Genomic DNA, 18,267 nt, shown 5'->3' on the forward strand with positions numbered 1-18,267 from the left:
TGGCACAGATCTCCATTTAAAAATACATGCTTTTATCATTTTTTTCTCAAAAAAGAAGAGTTTAAGGGGGAAAATGTTTAATAAAAATCCAGAAGTGGGAAAATAAGGCTTCTTGCAATACTACATTGTATTGAATTCTCCATTTCTATACACCTGATCCTAAATTCCATGTAAGTACTCCAGCACTGGACTGCTTTTAAAGCATTTAAAATGTTGTTTTTCTTTATTTTAGGCTTTTCAACGAGTGTATGGATAGCAATCATATCACTTGAGATCTGTGTCTTTCCATCATTCCCCGAAAATGTTCTGGCACTGACCCTGGAAGCAGTAGTCAGGACCACGTAGCATAAAACGAATTGGTAAATCATATAGAGAATCAGAAGGAGAAGGGGATCAGATACATCTATCCCTCCTGCAAGCCTGATGCAGGCCACACCCACACATCCTCCCCACACTCCCCCAAGTGAACCCACCCTGCCCAAGCGGAAGGCGAAGGAAAAACAGGGCCCCAGCCTCCTTCCTCCTGGAAAAAAATTCCGACCCACCCCTGGCGAAAAATGTCAGCCCCGGCCTCTCATGCAGGACAGCCCTCAACCAAACTCAAGGGAAACTTATATCATACCAGACCTCATGACTATTATACTTAGCCTATATCCTCCATCCTACCATCCATCCATAAAACTTATCTAGCTTCTTTATAAAGTCATGGAGGTCCTCCTTTCCCTGTTTCTCCTTCTGTGTAGACTGTTTCTCCATTGCCTGATGGTTAGAAACCTAGAACCTATTTTCAAGCCTGAGCCTGACTGACTGTTTATATATATCTCGTCGTCTCCATGTCCACAGCAGCAGCTGAGCTAAATTAATTCTTCTCTTCCCTATTTATCTCTCCTATATATTTATAGAGAGTATAATATCTATCTCCTCTCCCTTCTTTTTTCTTAAGAAAAAAAAAAAAAAGCCTCAAGTCTCCTCCTTTTTCACGAAGGCCTTTTTTTTCCTTGGATCATTCTAGTGGCCCTTCTTTGTACCTGTTCTAGTTTGAATTCAAATGAGCTATTTGAGATCAGAGCACATCTGAACTTTGCATCTGCTTTGTTGTTTCAGTCTTGAATGATGTGATTTATAAACTTTTAAAAAAAACCGTGTTGCCTTTGTGCTACAATGTCATTTTTGCACACAAGATGGCGCTGTTTTCCTTTTAATGAGAAGTGTGCAACAAAACGAAGTTTCAGCTATCTGCCACTGATTTACGGTGTTTTTCAAATTTCTGATTCACACGTGTTGAAATAAGACTCTTTGAAGAAATCCCTTATTAAACGTATTTCCTCCATATGACTGCTTTTTTAAATAAATAAAAGTGGTGTCCACAAATTCTGTAGCTGAGGATTTTTTCAAACTGTTTAAATACTTAAATACTTTCATTAGAGAGACTTCATTGGGGCAAGACAGCAGAAATAATTTCCTAAGAGATTTTTTTTAAAAATCACTTAGAATAGTTAAATGGAGGTGGCCAACTCGACTTTTTAAAAAAATGATATAGTTCCCTTTTTGAAAGTGTTCTTTCAAGAAAAGGAAATGCTCTCCCCCACCCCACCCTCCCGTGTTCACATTTAGAAGGATCTTTTCCAGGGACCTGAGAGCATGACACCAGACATGCTCAGACCCACTCTTTCTCCTTTCTTTTCATGCACACAGATGCCCAAAGCTTGCAGTCTTTTGACTTTGAGTTTCATCCTTGCTGCTGTTGTCACTAGGAAAGGACCTTCCAGCTTGAAGCACCCTTCAGGAAACTGTGAACCTGACAGTGCCCATACTGCTGTCAAATGCACAAAGATAAGAAAGTAAAAAGAGAAATATATTTTTCCTTTTATCTCTTTAAGCCATGGGGGTACTGAGTCTGAGGGGCTTACTGTAACACAGTTTTCAGATAAAAATGTGATAGTCAAGTTGAATGGTGTTCTTTCTTTCTTTTTAAAAAAAGCTTCCATTCAAATCATGTGTGGTAGTCTATTCCTAATAAGTATCATAAGGGTGATATCCTGGCCTCATTAAGGTCAAGGGCAAAAGTCTCATTTGACTTCAGTGCGGCCAGGATTTCACCCTGATACCAGGCTGTTTGGTATCATATAGAAATGTTCCATTGACCTCACCTATTGTACCTGTAATAGATCAGATTCTGATCTCATTTACACTAGTGTAAATCCTAGGAAATCCCACTGGCCCCTAATAATGTGAGAACCAGAGCTGGCTTGGGCGTATGAAGGAGTAATAAGAAGAGTAGGTAAGAACTTAGAATGCATTTCCATGTGCTGTGAATCACCAAGGCCCACATCCTGAAAACTGCACCATGTAGAGGCTTATTAACTTGTATGACACTTTTTATTTTCCTTATCAATCAACTTGCTACAAATTTTAGATTTTATTGGATGAAAATTCTAACTTTCAGAGGCAGTGAAAAGCTCTTTCTACCACTATTTGGTGAATATGAATTATTTTTTAAATTATAAAGAGGCATTTTTACAACAAGAGTAACAAGCAAGTACTTGGAAGTGTACTCTGGTGTTAGAGCCTTATAATTTATAAGTGAGAGTGTGAATTGTTTGTTGAACATATAGTACTAAAATAAAGAAATACTGAACATGCACTTCAGATGAGATGCAAAAATGTAATTTGATAAGAGGCTGTGCTAATAGTAAACTAGTATCAGCAGAGGCATTTTTTTAGAATAAAAGTTGCTATGATTAGTGTCATGGGTGCTTGGTTTTAAATCTTCATCCCTTCCATATAATTACGTTAGTGGGGTTATGATAATGTAAAACTAAGCTGCTTTAAGCAACCAGCAATTGTATTTTAGGGTGTTTTTTGAAGATCAGAATAGCAGTTCTGGTGCCCCATATGTCCTCTTTTCCAGGAGATAACTAGTATCTACTATCAAACAAATACGTTTTTAAAGTACAATGGAAATGGTGCCATATCAATGCTCCTCATATAAATTGGTAGAGTATGTGTGGAAGAGGGTCTAGAGGGTCATCAGATTTAAAACAGAAGAATAATTCCGCACACTGCGCTTCTATATACTTACAAACGACAGACAACACAACCAAGCCCATACATTTTTTAGGTGTCCTTTGCCATCAACAGCTACTCAGAGTTTGTCACCTTTCAGTTCATGAACATAAAACAGTACTGACGTAGCCCCACTTAACGATTTAGTAAAAATATTGAAGCTTTATTGTGGGAAAAGTCCTGATTCTTGTGTCGAAATCTAATTACAAGTGATCTTATCCACCCTCTTCTTATACAACAAACTGGACCACAGACGCCTTGTCATGCAACCCAGATGAACGGTGGCAAGAGATGGGAGGAGAGAGAGAGAGAATGGATTCATGTGGGTTATTAGCTGAAGACGCTTTAATATTTATGAAGTGCTCTTTTTTTTTAATCCAAAGTCTTAGGATCCAGTTACAGGGAGCTGCGTCACCCTCTAGATCACATGGTAATTGTTGCTATTTCAAGGATCAAGTCTTGCAGAGTGGCACAAAGCCCCCCACCCACTTCTTTTGTACCACTTAGTGTCGGACAGTGATTATTGTATGATGGAGGGAGAGCTGCCGTTCTGATCAAACGCAGTTTAGGAGCTCAGTGTACTGTGTGTGCTGTCCCCCCCCTCTCCTAGAGTGAATCTGGCGGATATCAAGGGAGGAAGGACAGCTCTAATTGGTTTCTCAATGAAAGATAATCACCTATTCCCAGCAGAGGGTTCGGATTAGCACTCAGCATCTCCTCTCCACTGATTTCAGATTTCTCTGCCTCCGTTTACAGCCCATTCAGCAGTAAGTGGATCGAAGAAAGCTGTTCACCACCCATTAGTGGCAGCAGATCTCCCTGCTCACTTATTTAGAAGCTTCATTCACTCAGCGCTCGCCTTCCCTGCTGCTGCTGCTGCGGGCTAACAAAGTTAGCAAAGGTTGGAAAATGAGCGAGCTGGAAGGGGATTTTGCCAAGATTTTGCAGCTGAAGGAAGAGAGAATTAAAGAGTTGGAGAAGCGATTGTCAGAGAAGGAAGAGGAGATCCAGGAACTGAAAAGAAAACTGCACAAATGCCAGTCAGTGCTGCCAGTACCTACCACCCATATCGGACCCCGCACCACCCGGGCACAGGGCATCTCCGCGGAACCCCAGACCTACAGGTCTTTCCACGACCTCAGACAGGCATTTAGGAAATTCACCAAATCGGAAAGGTAGGAGCAGCCGCTGGGGACCTGGGCAGACCCCCTCTGCCCTAGGTGCCGTCAGCCTCGCGATAGACGCCTGCAGCCCCCGGGGGATGGTTGCGGGAGGGGTGGGCACAGATCCTGTCTCCGCGCAGCTCCGCTTAAGGGGACCAGGGGGCAAATGGTAGCTGTGTCTGCCCGTCCCGTGCTGCTGCCAGGCCGGGGAAGGGGCAGACCCCCGAGCGGGGCAGCCGGAGCAGGGAAGCCCCACAAAGTTTCCCTTTGGGCTCCTGTGTAAATCATGGGCTGACTCCAACCCTCCCAGGCTCGGGCGAGCAGCCTTCTCTGCCCCTCCCCCGCCTTCCTGCTCCGGGCCGCCCCGGGCGGGGCAGGGTTACAGCCCGCTCCCCATCAGCGTGTGCGCCCCGGCTGTTGTTGAGCCGGCCGGAGCGCTGTGCGCATGCTCAGTAGCCACCCTTGGCCCCGCTGCCCGAGCTCTGCTGGACGGGCCCCACAACTTGCTCCCTCAACCAAATGGGGGAGGGGTCGGGTGTGCGCGGCGGCTGGGGCTGGGGCTGGGCTGGGGCTGGGGCTGGGGGGGGGAGGGGTCAGGACTGGAGACAGTGATAGTCGAAAGCGGAGGGGGAGGGAGCGGCTAAGAGGCAAAACCCGGCTCCCGGCCCCCTCCTGCCTGGCGGCTGCTGCTGCAAGACTCCCGGACACCGGAGAAGCCCCATCGATCGGCTCCAGCTTGAAAGCCCCTGTGGCAGCGGGCAGAGGAAGTGCAGAGCGCATTAGGGGCTTTTAGGCGCGGGAAGTGCAGAGCGCGCAATGCACACGGCAGGATATTGAATATCCCATTAACCCCAGCGCTGTCCCGGGGGGAGCGGGTGGGGGAGCAGCGGTGCGGTCACGCTGCCGGGAACCGCCGGGGGGGGGGGTGTCAAGCAATAGGCTCGTGACAAGTTGCTTGGCTGGGCGCCTCGGCTGCATCAGGGGTCACTCCCCAGAGCCCGCCCGGGGGCCGCCTCTGCTGTGGGCCCCGGAGGGTGCTGGCGAAGTGGGGCCATCGCAATGCTCCGGGGCCCGGCCAGGCTGGCAGCAATGTCCGCTCCTCTCCTCCGTCCGGGGCTGGAAGCTCTGAGCCTCCCCCGCCTACAGCCGCAGGGGCCGAGTCACCCCGCGGGAGAGGCGCGATAAGGCCCCGGCTGCCCTAGAGGATCGGGTCTCCTTCCCCGTCTGCGTGCCGCGCTCCCCGCCTGCCCGAGCGGAGCGCAGCTCGCGCGGCGGTGGCCTGGGAACAGTGGCGAATTGTTCGCGTGAGAGCAGCCCAGTTCCCCAGTGGGCCTGTGTGAGAAACGTCTGTGCGCCTGGGCTACAGGCACAGCCCAGCTGAAAGAGCCAGAAGGGTGTGATTAAAAGTTGGCTTCGTCACAGCGTCAACTGCTGCCTGTGTGTGTGTGATGTGATTCCCTTGACTATTTCCCAGCTGCTTTGGGGGACTTACTCCCTTCCTTTCTAGCAGATCCAGACTTCTGCCCGTCTGCCTCTTTAAGAAACTCAGTTCCCCTAAGATTGATTTGGGTGTAAGCCTGATTCCCCCCCTCCCCCATTCAATGGTTCCTTTGCTACATTTCACCACGGCTTTTTAATTGCTACCTGACGACTGGGTTTATTTTTAAATTCCTCTCAGTCTGACAGTCATGCTTTTCAGGCTGGAGGGGGTTCCACCAGGGCTTGAAAGAGGGCACTGTGGGTCTCCAATTAAAATTCATTTGGGCTTGCAATATGGCATTCCAAGTGATAATTGTCAAGTGTGTGACATTCCCACTGGAAAAGCCTTTAAAAAGAGATCTGGTATGGAAGTGCCAGCCACCAGCCCCCTCCTGCTGTGTCCAAAGTCAAGAAAAGCTCCTATGTGGAGGGATCCTCTAGCTGCAGACAGATTATTCATTCTATTAGATGTGTCAAAGCACATATTTTTCTTGCAATATACTTTGCAAGTATGTCCCCACTTCCTCCTCTTTCTGGTTTACACTAGGACAGAGGGTAAACTTTTTTCCACTCAGTATTTGGGCCCATGCTTTAGAATGGAACCCATAAAGTTTATTTTCAGCAGGCTGTCTCTCTGTAGTGTAAAGAGTTATGACAAGTATAATATATGAACATAGCAGTGATTGGAATTGGGGGTGGGGGGGGTGCAACAGAGAATTTAAAGGAGCAGTATGTGGTTAATAGCAATATCAAACAATACCTTTTTTTCTTTGTCAGAAAAGTATGGCTGATTGGCTCATTCAGATCCAATATTTTATTCAGAAATAAGGGTGTGCCCTTCAAATTTCTGACATTCCACTTTAACCGCTTTACTTTTTAAATGTTGGTTCTGTTCTGGGTTCCCTTGCTAAAAGTTGAAGTAATCTTGATAGGTTTATTGGAGCTGAAAGAGAGAGTTTTATAGAATGACTGAGCCTACAATAACATAGCCTCAAGCAATGTGCCCAGTGACAGCTGTGAAAGTTATAGTATCCTCTTTAAGGTCTTCTTTTTAATTGCTGGACCATTTGGAGATTTCTCATCAATTGCAGAATAAATGTACTATGAATATTTTGTTCCCATTTGGAACCTGAACGTTGCACAATAAAAATGATGTATGTGAATATTATCATTACTGAAATTGTGTTCATAATATTTAAACACAATCATAGAAAAATAGATTTTGAAATATTTATTGCTACAAAATTCAAACAAACTTCTCTAACTACAAATTATAATCACCTCTCAAATTCCTTGTGATACATTATCCAGATTTACTTGCATTAGTGGAGTGTATAAAATTAAGACCTCCATAAATAATCTTTGCAAAATGCATATGTCATCAGGGAGAAAGAGATCTGGGCTCTTAGCATATGTCAAGCAAATAATGACATTATTGAGAAAATACAAAAATCCTACTGATTGAATAAGGACTGGACACTTTGAAATTCATAGTATCGATCAAACAGACTACTGAAATGTACAGCATTATCTGAATCTATACATGAATTGCCCCTGACCTGATATTCCGTGGATGAGACAGTTGTTCATTAAAACAATTAAATATAAAAAACTAAGACCGGCATTGGAAATGGACCCTTTTCTTCAAATTAAAACAAACTCATCGCACTTTCACAAGCGCTGTTTCTGAAACTAAATGTTTTCTTCAACAGAAGCTATAGCCTGGCATCTGCAATATGTGAGCTGCAAAAATCGGAGACCCGAATTTTTTGTAATTTGGCCAAATTATCCATAAAGAAATCAGCTTGGATCATAGGCTATTTTGGTTGTCACTTCAGAAAACTGCTCTGTATTGGACACACTGTTATAAAATATATAACTTAACATGGCCAAAACCAAGCTCCTGATTTTTCCCCCCTATATCCCTCTCCTCCCCTGTGCTTTTCCCTGTAATGGTGAACAACACCATTCTCCCTGTGGCTCAGACCTGTCATCTTTGACTTGGCCTTCTCCTTTGACCATCCAGACCATATTGAAATCTTGTCACTTCTTCCTGCATAATACTCCAGGTAATTCCAAGATTCAACTTCTGCTGTCTCCCCATGTTGCCAAAACTCTTGTCCAAGCTCTGATCATCTCATACCTTAATTACTGTAACTTTCTCCTCTCTGGTCTACTAATACATATGAAAACTACAACCTGATAACAGCCAGAGAGGTGACAAGCTGTGATCACTACAAGGGACTGGCTAGGGGTCACACATCCTATTATATTTGTTGCTTTGTCTCTTCTGCCCCACCCTCCCCGATTTTTGTTCTATACATCTTTTACTTTTTTGTCTTTTAGACTGTGAGCAATTTGGGACAGGGACTGTCATTTGTTGTGTTTACACAGTGCGTAGCACAATTGGGCCCAATCTGATTGAGGCCTTTAGGCAGTACTGCAGTGGGAAACTTCTTTCTCTTCCACCAGCAAAATGCCAGTTAATGAGTTAATACTTTCACATCCTTAACAATTTTTGTTTCTCCTCTTAAAATTCTCTGCAGTTTGTCTACATCTTTCTGCCACTGAGGTGCTCAGAAAGGGATACAGCTTCTAGGTGCATTCTTCTAGGCCATAGGGGAGAGATGTTCAATGATGCCTCTGAATGTGCATTCCAAAAATCTCAATTACTTTTTATTGTTGCATCATTCTCCAAGTTCACATCCTTTATTACCCCTGGTCTCTTTCAGCATTTCTACTTTCCAAATGTCTCCCTCAAATTAATTATCTGTGTTTTCAGACTGTTTTTATCACATGTATTTGTTGATACGTTTCCAGAGTTAATCTCATTTTGGTCTTGTTCCTGAGAGATGCTTCTGTGTTCTGTAGGAGTTGCAGGTGCTTAATATCTCACAGGATCAGACATACATTTCTTGAACATATTTCTAACTTTGTAATATATTCTGCAGAATTTTTCCATTGTTAATAACTGTACAGTTCCTATGCCCTTACTGTGTCCTTACTGGTGGTTACAACACTTTTCAATTTAGTATCTGAGAGTTTGTTTAAGGTTCTTGTCCCATATAATTAATGAAGTTAAACAAAACTGGGCTCAGTAATGATCCTTGCAGCATTTACTGACCAACCTCCTTCTCCTTCATTTACTCCCAAATTAATACATTGCAACTTAGTGTATCATTCCTAACAATATTTTTGTCCATGGCTTTTCAGAAGGCATGGGTTATATCAAATCCAATCTTTCAAATATACAGTGTATTAAAATGTTTTGCTGAAGTCTAGTTACATTGCAAGACTCTGACTACTGAATTTTGTTTGTCCATTAAGCCTAAACCCTGCAGTTTACCAAAAATGAGATCTTGTTTATGTGGAATTATGCTTATAAACCCATGATACTTAGTAATTATGTTCCTAAATGTTTAATAACTGAATGCATTTTTGTTCCAATATTTTACTAGGGTTAAAAGTTAGAGTCCCAGGTAGATGTGGTACCATTTTTCTCTAGGTATCTCCAGGATTCTCTGTATCTTAATTAATCACCTTGGGACTCCAGGATATACATACATACATATAGAGCTGAAATTGATTTGGAGAGTACAGGCTGAGGCTCATTTTTAAATCTGGAGACAACTTCCATATAATAGAAACCAATAAAATATTTAGACTGGGGCTGTTGATTAATTGCAGTTAACTCACAGGATTAACTCAAAAAAATTAATCGTGATTAAAAAAATTAATCACGATTAATCACAGTTTTAACCACACTGTTAAACAATAGAATACCAATTGAAATTTATTAAATATTTTGGTGGTTTTTCTACATTTTGATATATATTGTATTCTGTGTTGTAATTGAAAAAAATGTATATTATTTTTATTTCAAATATTTACACTGTAAAAATATTTTTCAATTTGCCTCATACAGGTACTGTAGTGTAATCTTTGTTGTGAAAGTGCAATTTACAAATGTAGATTTTTTTTTGTTACTTAACTGCACTCAAAAACAAAACAGTGTAAAACTTCAGTGCCTGCAAGTCCACTCAGTCCTACTTCTTTACATTTACAGGAGATAATGCTGCTCTCTTCTTATTTACAATGTCACCAGAATGTGAGAACAGGCATTTGCATGGCACTTTTGTAGCTGGCCACCATTCCAGAGGACATGCTTCCATGCTGATGACACTCATTAAAAACATAACATGTTAATTAAATTTGTGGCTGAACTCTTTGGGGGAGAATTGTATGTCCCCTGCTCTGTTTCACCCACATTCTGCCATATATTTCATGTTATAGCAAACTTGGATGATGACCCAGCACATGTCATTTTAAGAACGCTTTCACTGCAGATTTCACAAAATGCAAAGAAGATCCCAATGTGAGATTTCTAAAGCTAGCTACAGCACTTGACTCAAGCAGGGCCGCTGAGAGCGGGTTTGGGCCCTGGTGAAAATTTTTTTTTCAGGGCACCCAGCAAGGGCGGACCGGCTAAACAGGGCCGACAAAGCTGGGCCCCAGGCCCCCTTCTGGATTGCTGGGCTCCAGTAATTTGTACCGGCTTTCCCACCACCCCCTCGTTGGCCCTAGACCCGAGGTTTAAGAATTTATAGTGCTTTCCAAAATCTGAGAGGGATGAGGTATGGAGCATGCTTTCAGAAGTCTTAAAACAGCTACCCTCCGATGCAGAAACAACAGAGCCCGAATTACCAAAAAAGAAAATCAACCTTCTGCTGGTGGCATCTGACTCAGATACTGAAAGTGAACATGCGTAGGTCTGCACTGCTTTGGATTGTTATTGAGCAGAACCAATCATAAGCATGAACACGTATCCTCTGGAATGGTGGTTGAAAAGTTAAGGTACATATGAATCTTTAGCACATATGGCACGTAAATATCTTGCGACACTGGCTGCAACAGTGCCATGTGAATACCTGTTTTCACTTTCAGGTGACTGTGAATAGGAAGCAGGCATCATTATTGTCTGGAAATGTAAACAAACTTGCTTGTCTAAGCAATTGGCTGAACGAGAAATAGGACTGAGTGGACTTGTAGGCGCTAAAGTTTTACATTTTGATTTTTGAATGCAGGTTTTTTGTACATAAGTCTACATTTGTAAATTCCACTTTCATGATAAACAGATTGCACTACAGTACTTGTATTATGTGAATTGAAAAATGCTATTTCTTTTGTTTTTCTACAGTGTAAATACTTGTACTAAAAATAAATGTAAAATGAGCACTGTACACTTCATATTCTGTGTTGTAATTGAAATAGATATATTTGAAAATGTAGAAAACATCCCAAAATATTCAAATAAATGGTATTCTATTATTGTTTAACAGTGTGATTAATCATGTGATTAATCCCGATTTAATTTTTTTAATTGCTTGACAACCCTAATTTAGACCAGTGTTGACATCAGTCTATCCTTTAAGTTTTGAGTTGTTCTTAATTTAACCCATTCGGGCCTGATCCACTGATGTCAATGGGAGCCTTCCTATAGAGGCCAGTGAACTTTAAATCCCTTTGCTTCCCAAAAGAACATTGATAATTAATTACTGTATATTTTTATAGCAAATATTATTGTAATATATACAAATGAATCTGAAATCCTCCTATTAAACAACATGAAATAAACATGATAGAAATTTTGAAAAACAATTATCTTACTGAGAGCATAAACCAGAGTAGATTGTAGATATGAAATGTATTTGGTAGAACGTTAATATTATTTTAATATTTTGTTCTATTTCATTCATAATTTAACGGGTCAGCATTTTAAAGATTCACTATGCTCTGAAGAAATCTGTATTAAAATAGAAATACATGAATATTTTCCCTTTTTCATATGCAAGTACTTTTCTTTTTTGCCTTAATCATATTGTGCATTAAAGATTTGCACCTATAAGAAAATGGCTGATTATTTTTTTTGTTTTTTTTTTAAGGTCACTATTGAGGAGTAATTTGTCTTCACATAACAGAATTAGTGTTATATGCAAACATCCTGAAAAGACTCTTAAACTATATTGCTCCAAACTAATATCTTTATTGAATAATATAATTTAGTTATAATGAGAAAAGAAAAACATTCTTGTGTATGCTTCTATAGATTTGTGAATATTATGGTATAAACTAAAGCCTTGCAAACTTTACAGATAGTCATCCTATCCGTGATGGCAGATAGCTTTCTGTGTGTGTGTAGTCTTCTAAAAACTGCAATTCTTTCTAATTTTGGAAGGGTTGTATGTAATTATGTTGAAGAAATAAATGTGCTTGTTTATAAATCTCACAGAAAACTTTTGAGGAAGGGGTCATGCTGCCTTTTGAGTTTGAAATATACCTAGCATTTTGTCGACTGAGGGAAAAACTGGTGTGGTAGTTAAAAATCATTAACACCACTCCAACAGTAATAGCATGTAATCTTCTATATTTGTGATTTGTTTTAATATTCACATACCATGGGTGTGTTTAAATACTTACGTATCTAGATACAAACTACTAGATGAAGTCTAAAAAGATCTGTCGTCTATTTGCTGTTTATCTGAACCTAAAATGGAAAAAAAATCCCCTAAATTATATAGCTGTTACTAAGCTACAGAAGAAATATCTAGTAACTAGGTACTATGGGCATGTCAGTAATGTCTGAGAGAGATAGTATAGTATTGCTGGTTGTTAACCAAAATTATTGGGCACTGAGCATTTCTCATGTACAAAGCACTGCCAAAATTTAATCGTGTTTTGGTGCCTAAAGATGCAGATAGGTGCTTCTTGTGATTTTCATAAACCCTTATTTTACTGTTCCCACAACAAAGTAGCAAAATGGAAATGATCTGTCCATTGCCATTTTGGTGTAAAGAGTTTTTATACCAAACCATTCAAAGGTGTTTTTGCTTTTAAGTTCAGAAAGAAGAGTTATAGTGTTTGCCACAAGATGGCAGTGAGACTTAATGTTTAACACACAGTTTTGGGGTGTGTTTTGGTTTCAGTCAAAAATTCCATTTTTATTTTTTGTGCAATTACTTGTTTTCCTGACAAGCAGACATAGTTCAGCTTTCCAGAATCAATAAACCATATCAAGTCTTAATTTTGATGTCTTTGACATTGTCTAATATGTCAAACTATAGGAAAAGAATGTGTAAAGAGAACAATGTACAACTTATCTCTTTTCAATGCTGCTAGATTTCAACATACTCCTGTGTGATGCGTCCAGTATAATGCTAGGATTTGGCTCTTCAAACGTGATCTCAGGGATCATTGTTGATGAATTCCCCATAACTCCATATCAATAACATTTGGAATAAACAAGTGTCTAATAATTTTTCTTGCAATATTTAATCAAATAAATATCATTTAAGGTCTAGAATCTGACTTTAGGTACAGCCCTGAGCATGCAGTGGTGGTGCACAGATTGCAACATTCTAGGGGTAGTCCCAGGAAATATTGTGACTCAGAGAAACACACCACTGAGTCAAATTCCTCTTGCTTCCAGAAGCTAGTGACCCACTGGCCTTTATTACTAGCCATAAATTACGACTGCTCATGCTGGCTTGGATACTATAGGCAGGGAGTGGGGATGTAGGCAAGATTTTGTCCATTCCCTACGCCTCTCCATCCCACTTGCTCTGATAAGGAGTAAGCAGGTGAATAGCATCACTTATTCCTATGTGCCTGGATCTAAGGCCTCAGTAGCCTTCTTAAAGACATTTTTTACTTCCTTATGTATTTGCATCAGCATCTAGTCCTATGATTTTTTTTTTTTTTGCATCTTCTGTTAAGGTAGAAAGAACCTATTCCCCATAGCTGAGGTACCACAGTAGAGGATGAGTTAATATGAGGTCATGTCTAATTCACTGAACCATTGGAAAATAGCATTCAGCCTTCTTGTGTGAAACCTATGTAATTCAGGTCTACCTGTGTATCTACTCACGAGAACAGCCAAGAGGCTGGAAATAAAGTAATTATTTTGGTGCCATGGCTTGTGTGTTTATACCCTTGATGGAGACTTAGTACTGTGTATTAATACATATATAAAGCAAAACTTGAATTACGCTAAGCTTAAATCTTTAATGAAAGGAAGGGAATTCAGATCTAAGACTTTCACTGTGTTATGCATAATATTTCTTGGACTCTGGATCACTTGCTGATAGAGATGGAGTGGCTGCCCTAAACCAGTATTTTCTTGATTTTTTTTTTTGGTCATGTTAAAGTTATTTAACTGTCTTGAATGATTTGTTGGTGTCTTTGCTATTTCCATTTGGCTTTAAATCTTTATTAAAATCAGAATTGTGTAAAGATTACTATAAATGTATATGGAACTCCATTTTCAATATAAATACTGCAGCATCTTTTGAGGTTGTAAAGGCTTTAAATATTTTATGATCTTTGTGTCTGAGACTCTGTCCAAGGTGCTTTGGGATGTGTCACAATAGGCCAACCCTCATCATGCTCCAAGGTAACTACAATATGCAGGAAACAGTTACAGGTGGTTAATAGTCAACAACATAGATAACCAAAGAATATCTTCTTTGTCTGTCTAGGTTAGCCACCACAACATATTCAGGAAGAGTATAATTGTTTTAAAGGTATAGATTAAAAAGAAAATCTCCATGTTAGTCATCCCACAGATTACTGATATGATACCATCTGGCTTCAGTGTGTTGTGACATGGCATACTTAAATACTTAGTCCATGGCTGATTAACACAAAAGATCACAATGGCTTCATTAGAATCATTAGGCTTTATTATGTCAATATATTTTAAGGAGCCTTTATTCCATAGATCATTTCATAGAAAGTAACACAGCATGCTAAAAAGCCCTTCTAAAATTTTTGATGCAAACTAACTGCTGTGTGCATGCAGCTCCTACATCTAAATGTTAAATCACTCATTTGCAGTTTTATTTCAGTAATAAATACAGAAGCATAACTCTACTTTTGACTCACTTCCTGCAAAAAAGAGTCCCTTTTGCTAATGCAGAGATCATGGTCTTGCTAGGTGATGAGTGTCCTCACCTTTGAAAAGCAGCTGACATGTACGTGAAGCAACTACTTTTATTATTTCATTAGAGCCCTAGCATTTTGTAGGCCTTGAGAGAAGATAATCTGTTACAGGAATTCTACTGTAATTTAAAAATATATATGAATATTCTGGAAAGAATGGCTGAATCTAAGCCTGATCCTGAAAAATCTATCTTTCCTGACTAATCCTTTCTCATTCAAGTTGTCTTGTTGAATTCTATTGTGCAGAGGTCTGGGCTTTAAGTTGTCCAGGGTAACAACAAAAGTCCAGCTCAGCTTGTTTCACAAGTGTTTAGAAAAGTAAGCAAGAGTTGCAGACAAGTATCTAGTAACTAACTGGATCACTTAAGTAAAAAGAACTCCAGGTACAATCAGGGGTTGGCATAACCACAAGCTGAAAGATCCCATAAAAGAGAGGGAGAGCTTATAGTTTAAAATCACTGAAATGTGGTGTGGTTGATTTTAATGGGATGAGGTTGGATATTCTTTTATGTGCAGAGCACTGACAAGAATAGTGGGATGCAAGGAGTGAGCTTCACTATTATGTCTGCTAACCCCATCTTCTCCTGAGAGCCACCATGAACTGGTTTGTTTTCTTGATGATGAAAGGCAGTTAACCAGACCAGGCCATCGAGAGGAAATCGGATGACATCAGCAGCTTCAGCTAAATCCTGAACAACACCTGAGATGTGAGCCTGAAGTTCTTGCTGTCACCCTCTGCCTCATGTGTCACTCTGCTCTTCCCCATCTTCCTTCCTACCTTGCTCTTTCTGCCTCTGTCTGGCATAGCCAGCAGAGACAACGCCACCTTTGCAGTGCTGCTGTGGCCCTGTGACCAGAAAGGGAAAGCTAAGCAAAGCCTTTACTTCTGCCAGCACCTGTCAGCCTTTTATTAAGTCTTGGAGTGGCTGATCAGACTGTGTACTGGGTCTGTTTCTCCAGAAGTGAGATGGCAAGTGAGAGTCAGCAGTAGAGATAGAAGTTGCATTTCCTATCTTTGCTATTCTTTTCTCTCCCCTTTTGTTTGTGTCTTTTTTTTTCCATTGAAGGAAACAGAATTGACCTTGAACAATAGTTAAACTATCTAAAGTAATGTTTTCTCCTTTCAACAACAAAAAACAGTTAATACTATTTTATCTCCATTTACAATGTTATCAAACGGGCTTTCCCTGTGCAAGACTATACAGCTAAAGAAAAAAGGAATAATGGATATAATTAAAATGAAAGTCTTAATGTTTTAACTGTTTTCTATTTTCTGTGACTTTAGTAAAAGGCTAAAAAGATATTTAATCAGGCTTGTTCCAATGGGAATAAGCCAGCAATAGCTCGACGCAAAACTCTGGACCACACTTAACTGCTTAATGTTATAACAGTGAACAAGGGTTTTATTAACATCTTATCCCTGGTGTGGCCCAAAAAGACCCACTTATCAACACAACACTTAGTGGGGCTACTCAGATGAGTAACACTTGGAGGATTGGGTTCAGAAACAAAAAAGATCATCCTATCTGTCCCCCTATCAATACAGAGTTGTCCCCAATAGTGTATTCTGAATGCTTTGCTTTGTTCTGCTCACTTTTAAATTAGATAAGTGATAGGACTTTCACTACTTCCCTGGGGAGACTAACCCACAGTCAAACAGACTTCACTGAAGTTAAGAAATTACAGTATAATGCAATTTTAGCCTGGAGAAAATTTTCCTGGTTTTGTTATGAATACCTAAAAGTGTTATATACAACTTTATCATAGCATTGCCTGGAACCACCTGTATAATTTTAAACTGTTTCTGTCTCTCAAATCTTTGATCTCATTAAGAAAAAAAAAGGAAGTTCTTTAAGTGGGGAATATTACCTTTCAAAATAACACTTGGATATAATAGAAATTCAGTGTGGAGTTTGGAAAGGAAAAAAGTTAATCTCTCTCTTACTGTTGTATTTTTAAGAGCAGTGCATAGATTTAGACATATATGGCATTGTAAGCTACTCCGCTACAGTGGGACTTTTTTTTTTTTTTTTTTTTTAGTCACACACAATGTAGTTTTCTTTAGGCTACATTATCTGAAAGATGGTATAATATATATATATATATATGAATACAAATAAATTCCTCAGAGTGATAAAGTGTAGAAAAGGAAAATTACATACAAAGGGATAAAATAACAAAACAAGCCCTCTTTGCAGCCTAACCTACAGACCTAGGAACAAATCCCTCCCAAGATACCCATTCAGTCACACCTGGAGTTAGATGCTGCTCTTGGAAAATACCTTGCATAGCTCGGGTTCTGTGAGAATGTTGTAATGCATGTTGGCCTCGTTGCTGCAAAAGAAAAAGGACTGTTTCAACATTTTATTATTTAGCTTTTTAATATTCCATTCATGGAAGTTCTTTAAACATATTTGTTCCCGTTGTGTTAAACAATTTGTAGATGAGTGTAATTAAAATAGGTGGACAGTAGAAAAGGAATAACTAGTGAAAGCAATAAGGAAATAAAGTGAAAAGAAAATTCTCACTCAAATCCGAAAGTGTCCATTTTAGCAGAAGAAGCTAATATGGTGTCATACCAGTTATCATTGCTTGTAAACAGCAGGATTCATTAGCACAATTTTGGGGTAAACCCCCTCCCCCCATGAATAATCTGAGCAAATAGGCTTTGTGAAGGGATACTACACCAGGGTTGTGGAGGGAAGTGTGGAATTCACTGCTTCAAGCCATGGGCAGGCCACGACCAATCTTACGCAATATGTAGGTATGACAGTTATGATGTATTCTAAGACTGTCTTCCACTGAGTTTGCTGTTTCCACTATTCACTGCTCACTGGACTCTTGAATCCAAATCCAATTGAGGGAGATACATGGTGTAGTGGTCTGCGTACTAGAATAGAGAATTTGAATTCCTGAGATTTATTTGTACCTCTGATACTTTCTGTGCCAACATCTATCTAATCTATATTTCCAAGCCACCTATTATCTTAGTTCTGCTGGTGCAGGGCCTAGAGGGGATCCCTGATGGTGAAAAACCTGTTAGGAGGGTGATTGTGATGGCTAACCCTCGACAACCTCTCTGCTACCAGGAGTGATCACACTTGACCAATGCAAAATTGGACAGTGGTAATTTGGGAATGGGCCTGGGCGTGGCAGCAGTAAGGTGTGTTGATTCAGTAGAGTCTTCAGTGAGGGGACTTCTATAGAGCCCTGATGGGATTACTGTAGAGCTCCTGACAGATTAAAGCAATTCCCGTTGGGGTACATTGGCCCTTTCTGGTGCAGGGAGACGCAATTTGCCTGATTCTAATTGTGTGTGTGTATATATATATTTTTAGATACTGTTCTTTAGTGGTTTCCTTTGTTGTTATTCAGTGGGCTCATTTCTGCCATCAGATACACAGGCACAATGTGCATTGGCATGATTAAGAGTTGTGATTGTGTATTTGAGAGCAAAATTAAACGTATGAAACAGTGTACAGCACTGGTCCCTGAAACCTGTAATTTGTTTACCTATAACCTTGGAATAATGTTGCTTGTATGTTATTTCAAGGACACACTT

General features: G+C 40.2%; 1 protein-coding gene across 3 annotated transcripts in view; it reads left to right on the plus strand.

Annotated features, from left to right (window-relative positions):
• Positions 1-3,683: 3,683 nt before the first annotated feature.
• Positions 3,684-18,267, plus strand: part of PRKG1 (protein kinase cGMP-dependent 1) — an 885,489-nt gene continuing 870,905 nt past the window's right edge. For 2 of the 3 annotated variants that reach the window (XM_039547328.1, XM_039547329.1), the window contains exon 1: positions 3,684-4,241. In XM_039547328.1, coding sequence (XP_039403262.1) covers positions 3,976-4,241 — 266 coding nt within the window. In that variant the 5' untranslated portion in view covers positions 3,684-3,975. The remainder of the gene's footprint in view (positions 4,242-18,267) is intronic. The other variant, XM_039547324.1, reaches the window with a different exon arrangement.

Source organism: Mauremys reevesii, linkage group 7 (genome assembly GCF_016161935.1).
Source record: "Mauremys reevesii isolate NIE-2019 linkage group 7, ASM1616193v1, whole genome shotgun sequence".
Classification (NCBI taxonomy): Eukaryota; Metazoa; Chordata; order Testudines; family Geoemydidae; genus Mauremys; species Mauremys reevesii.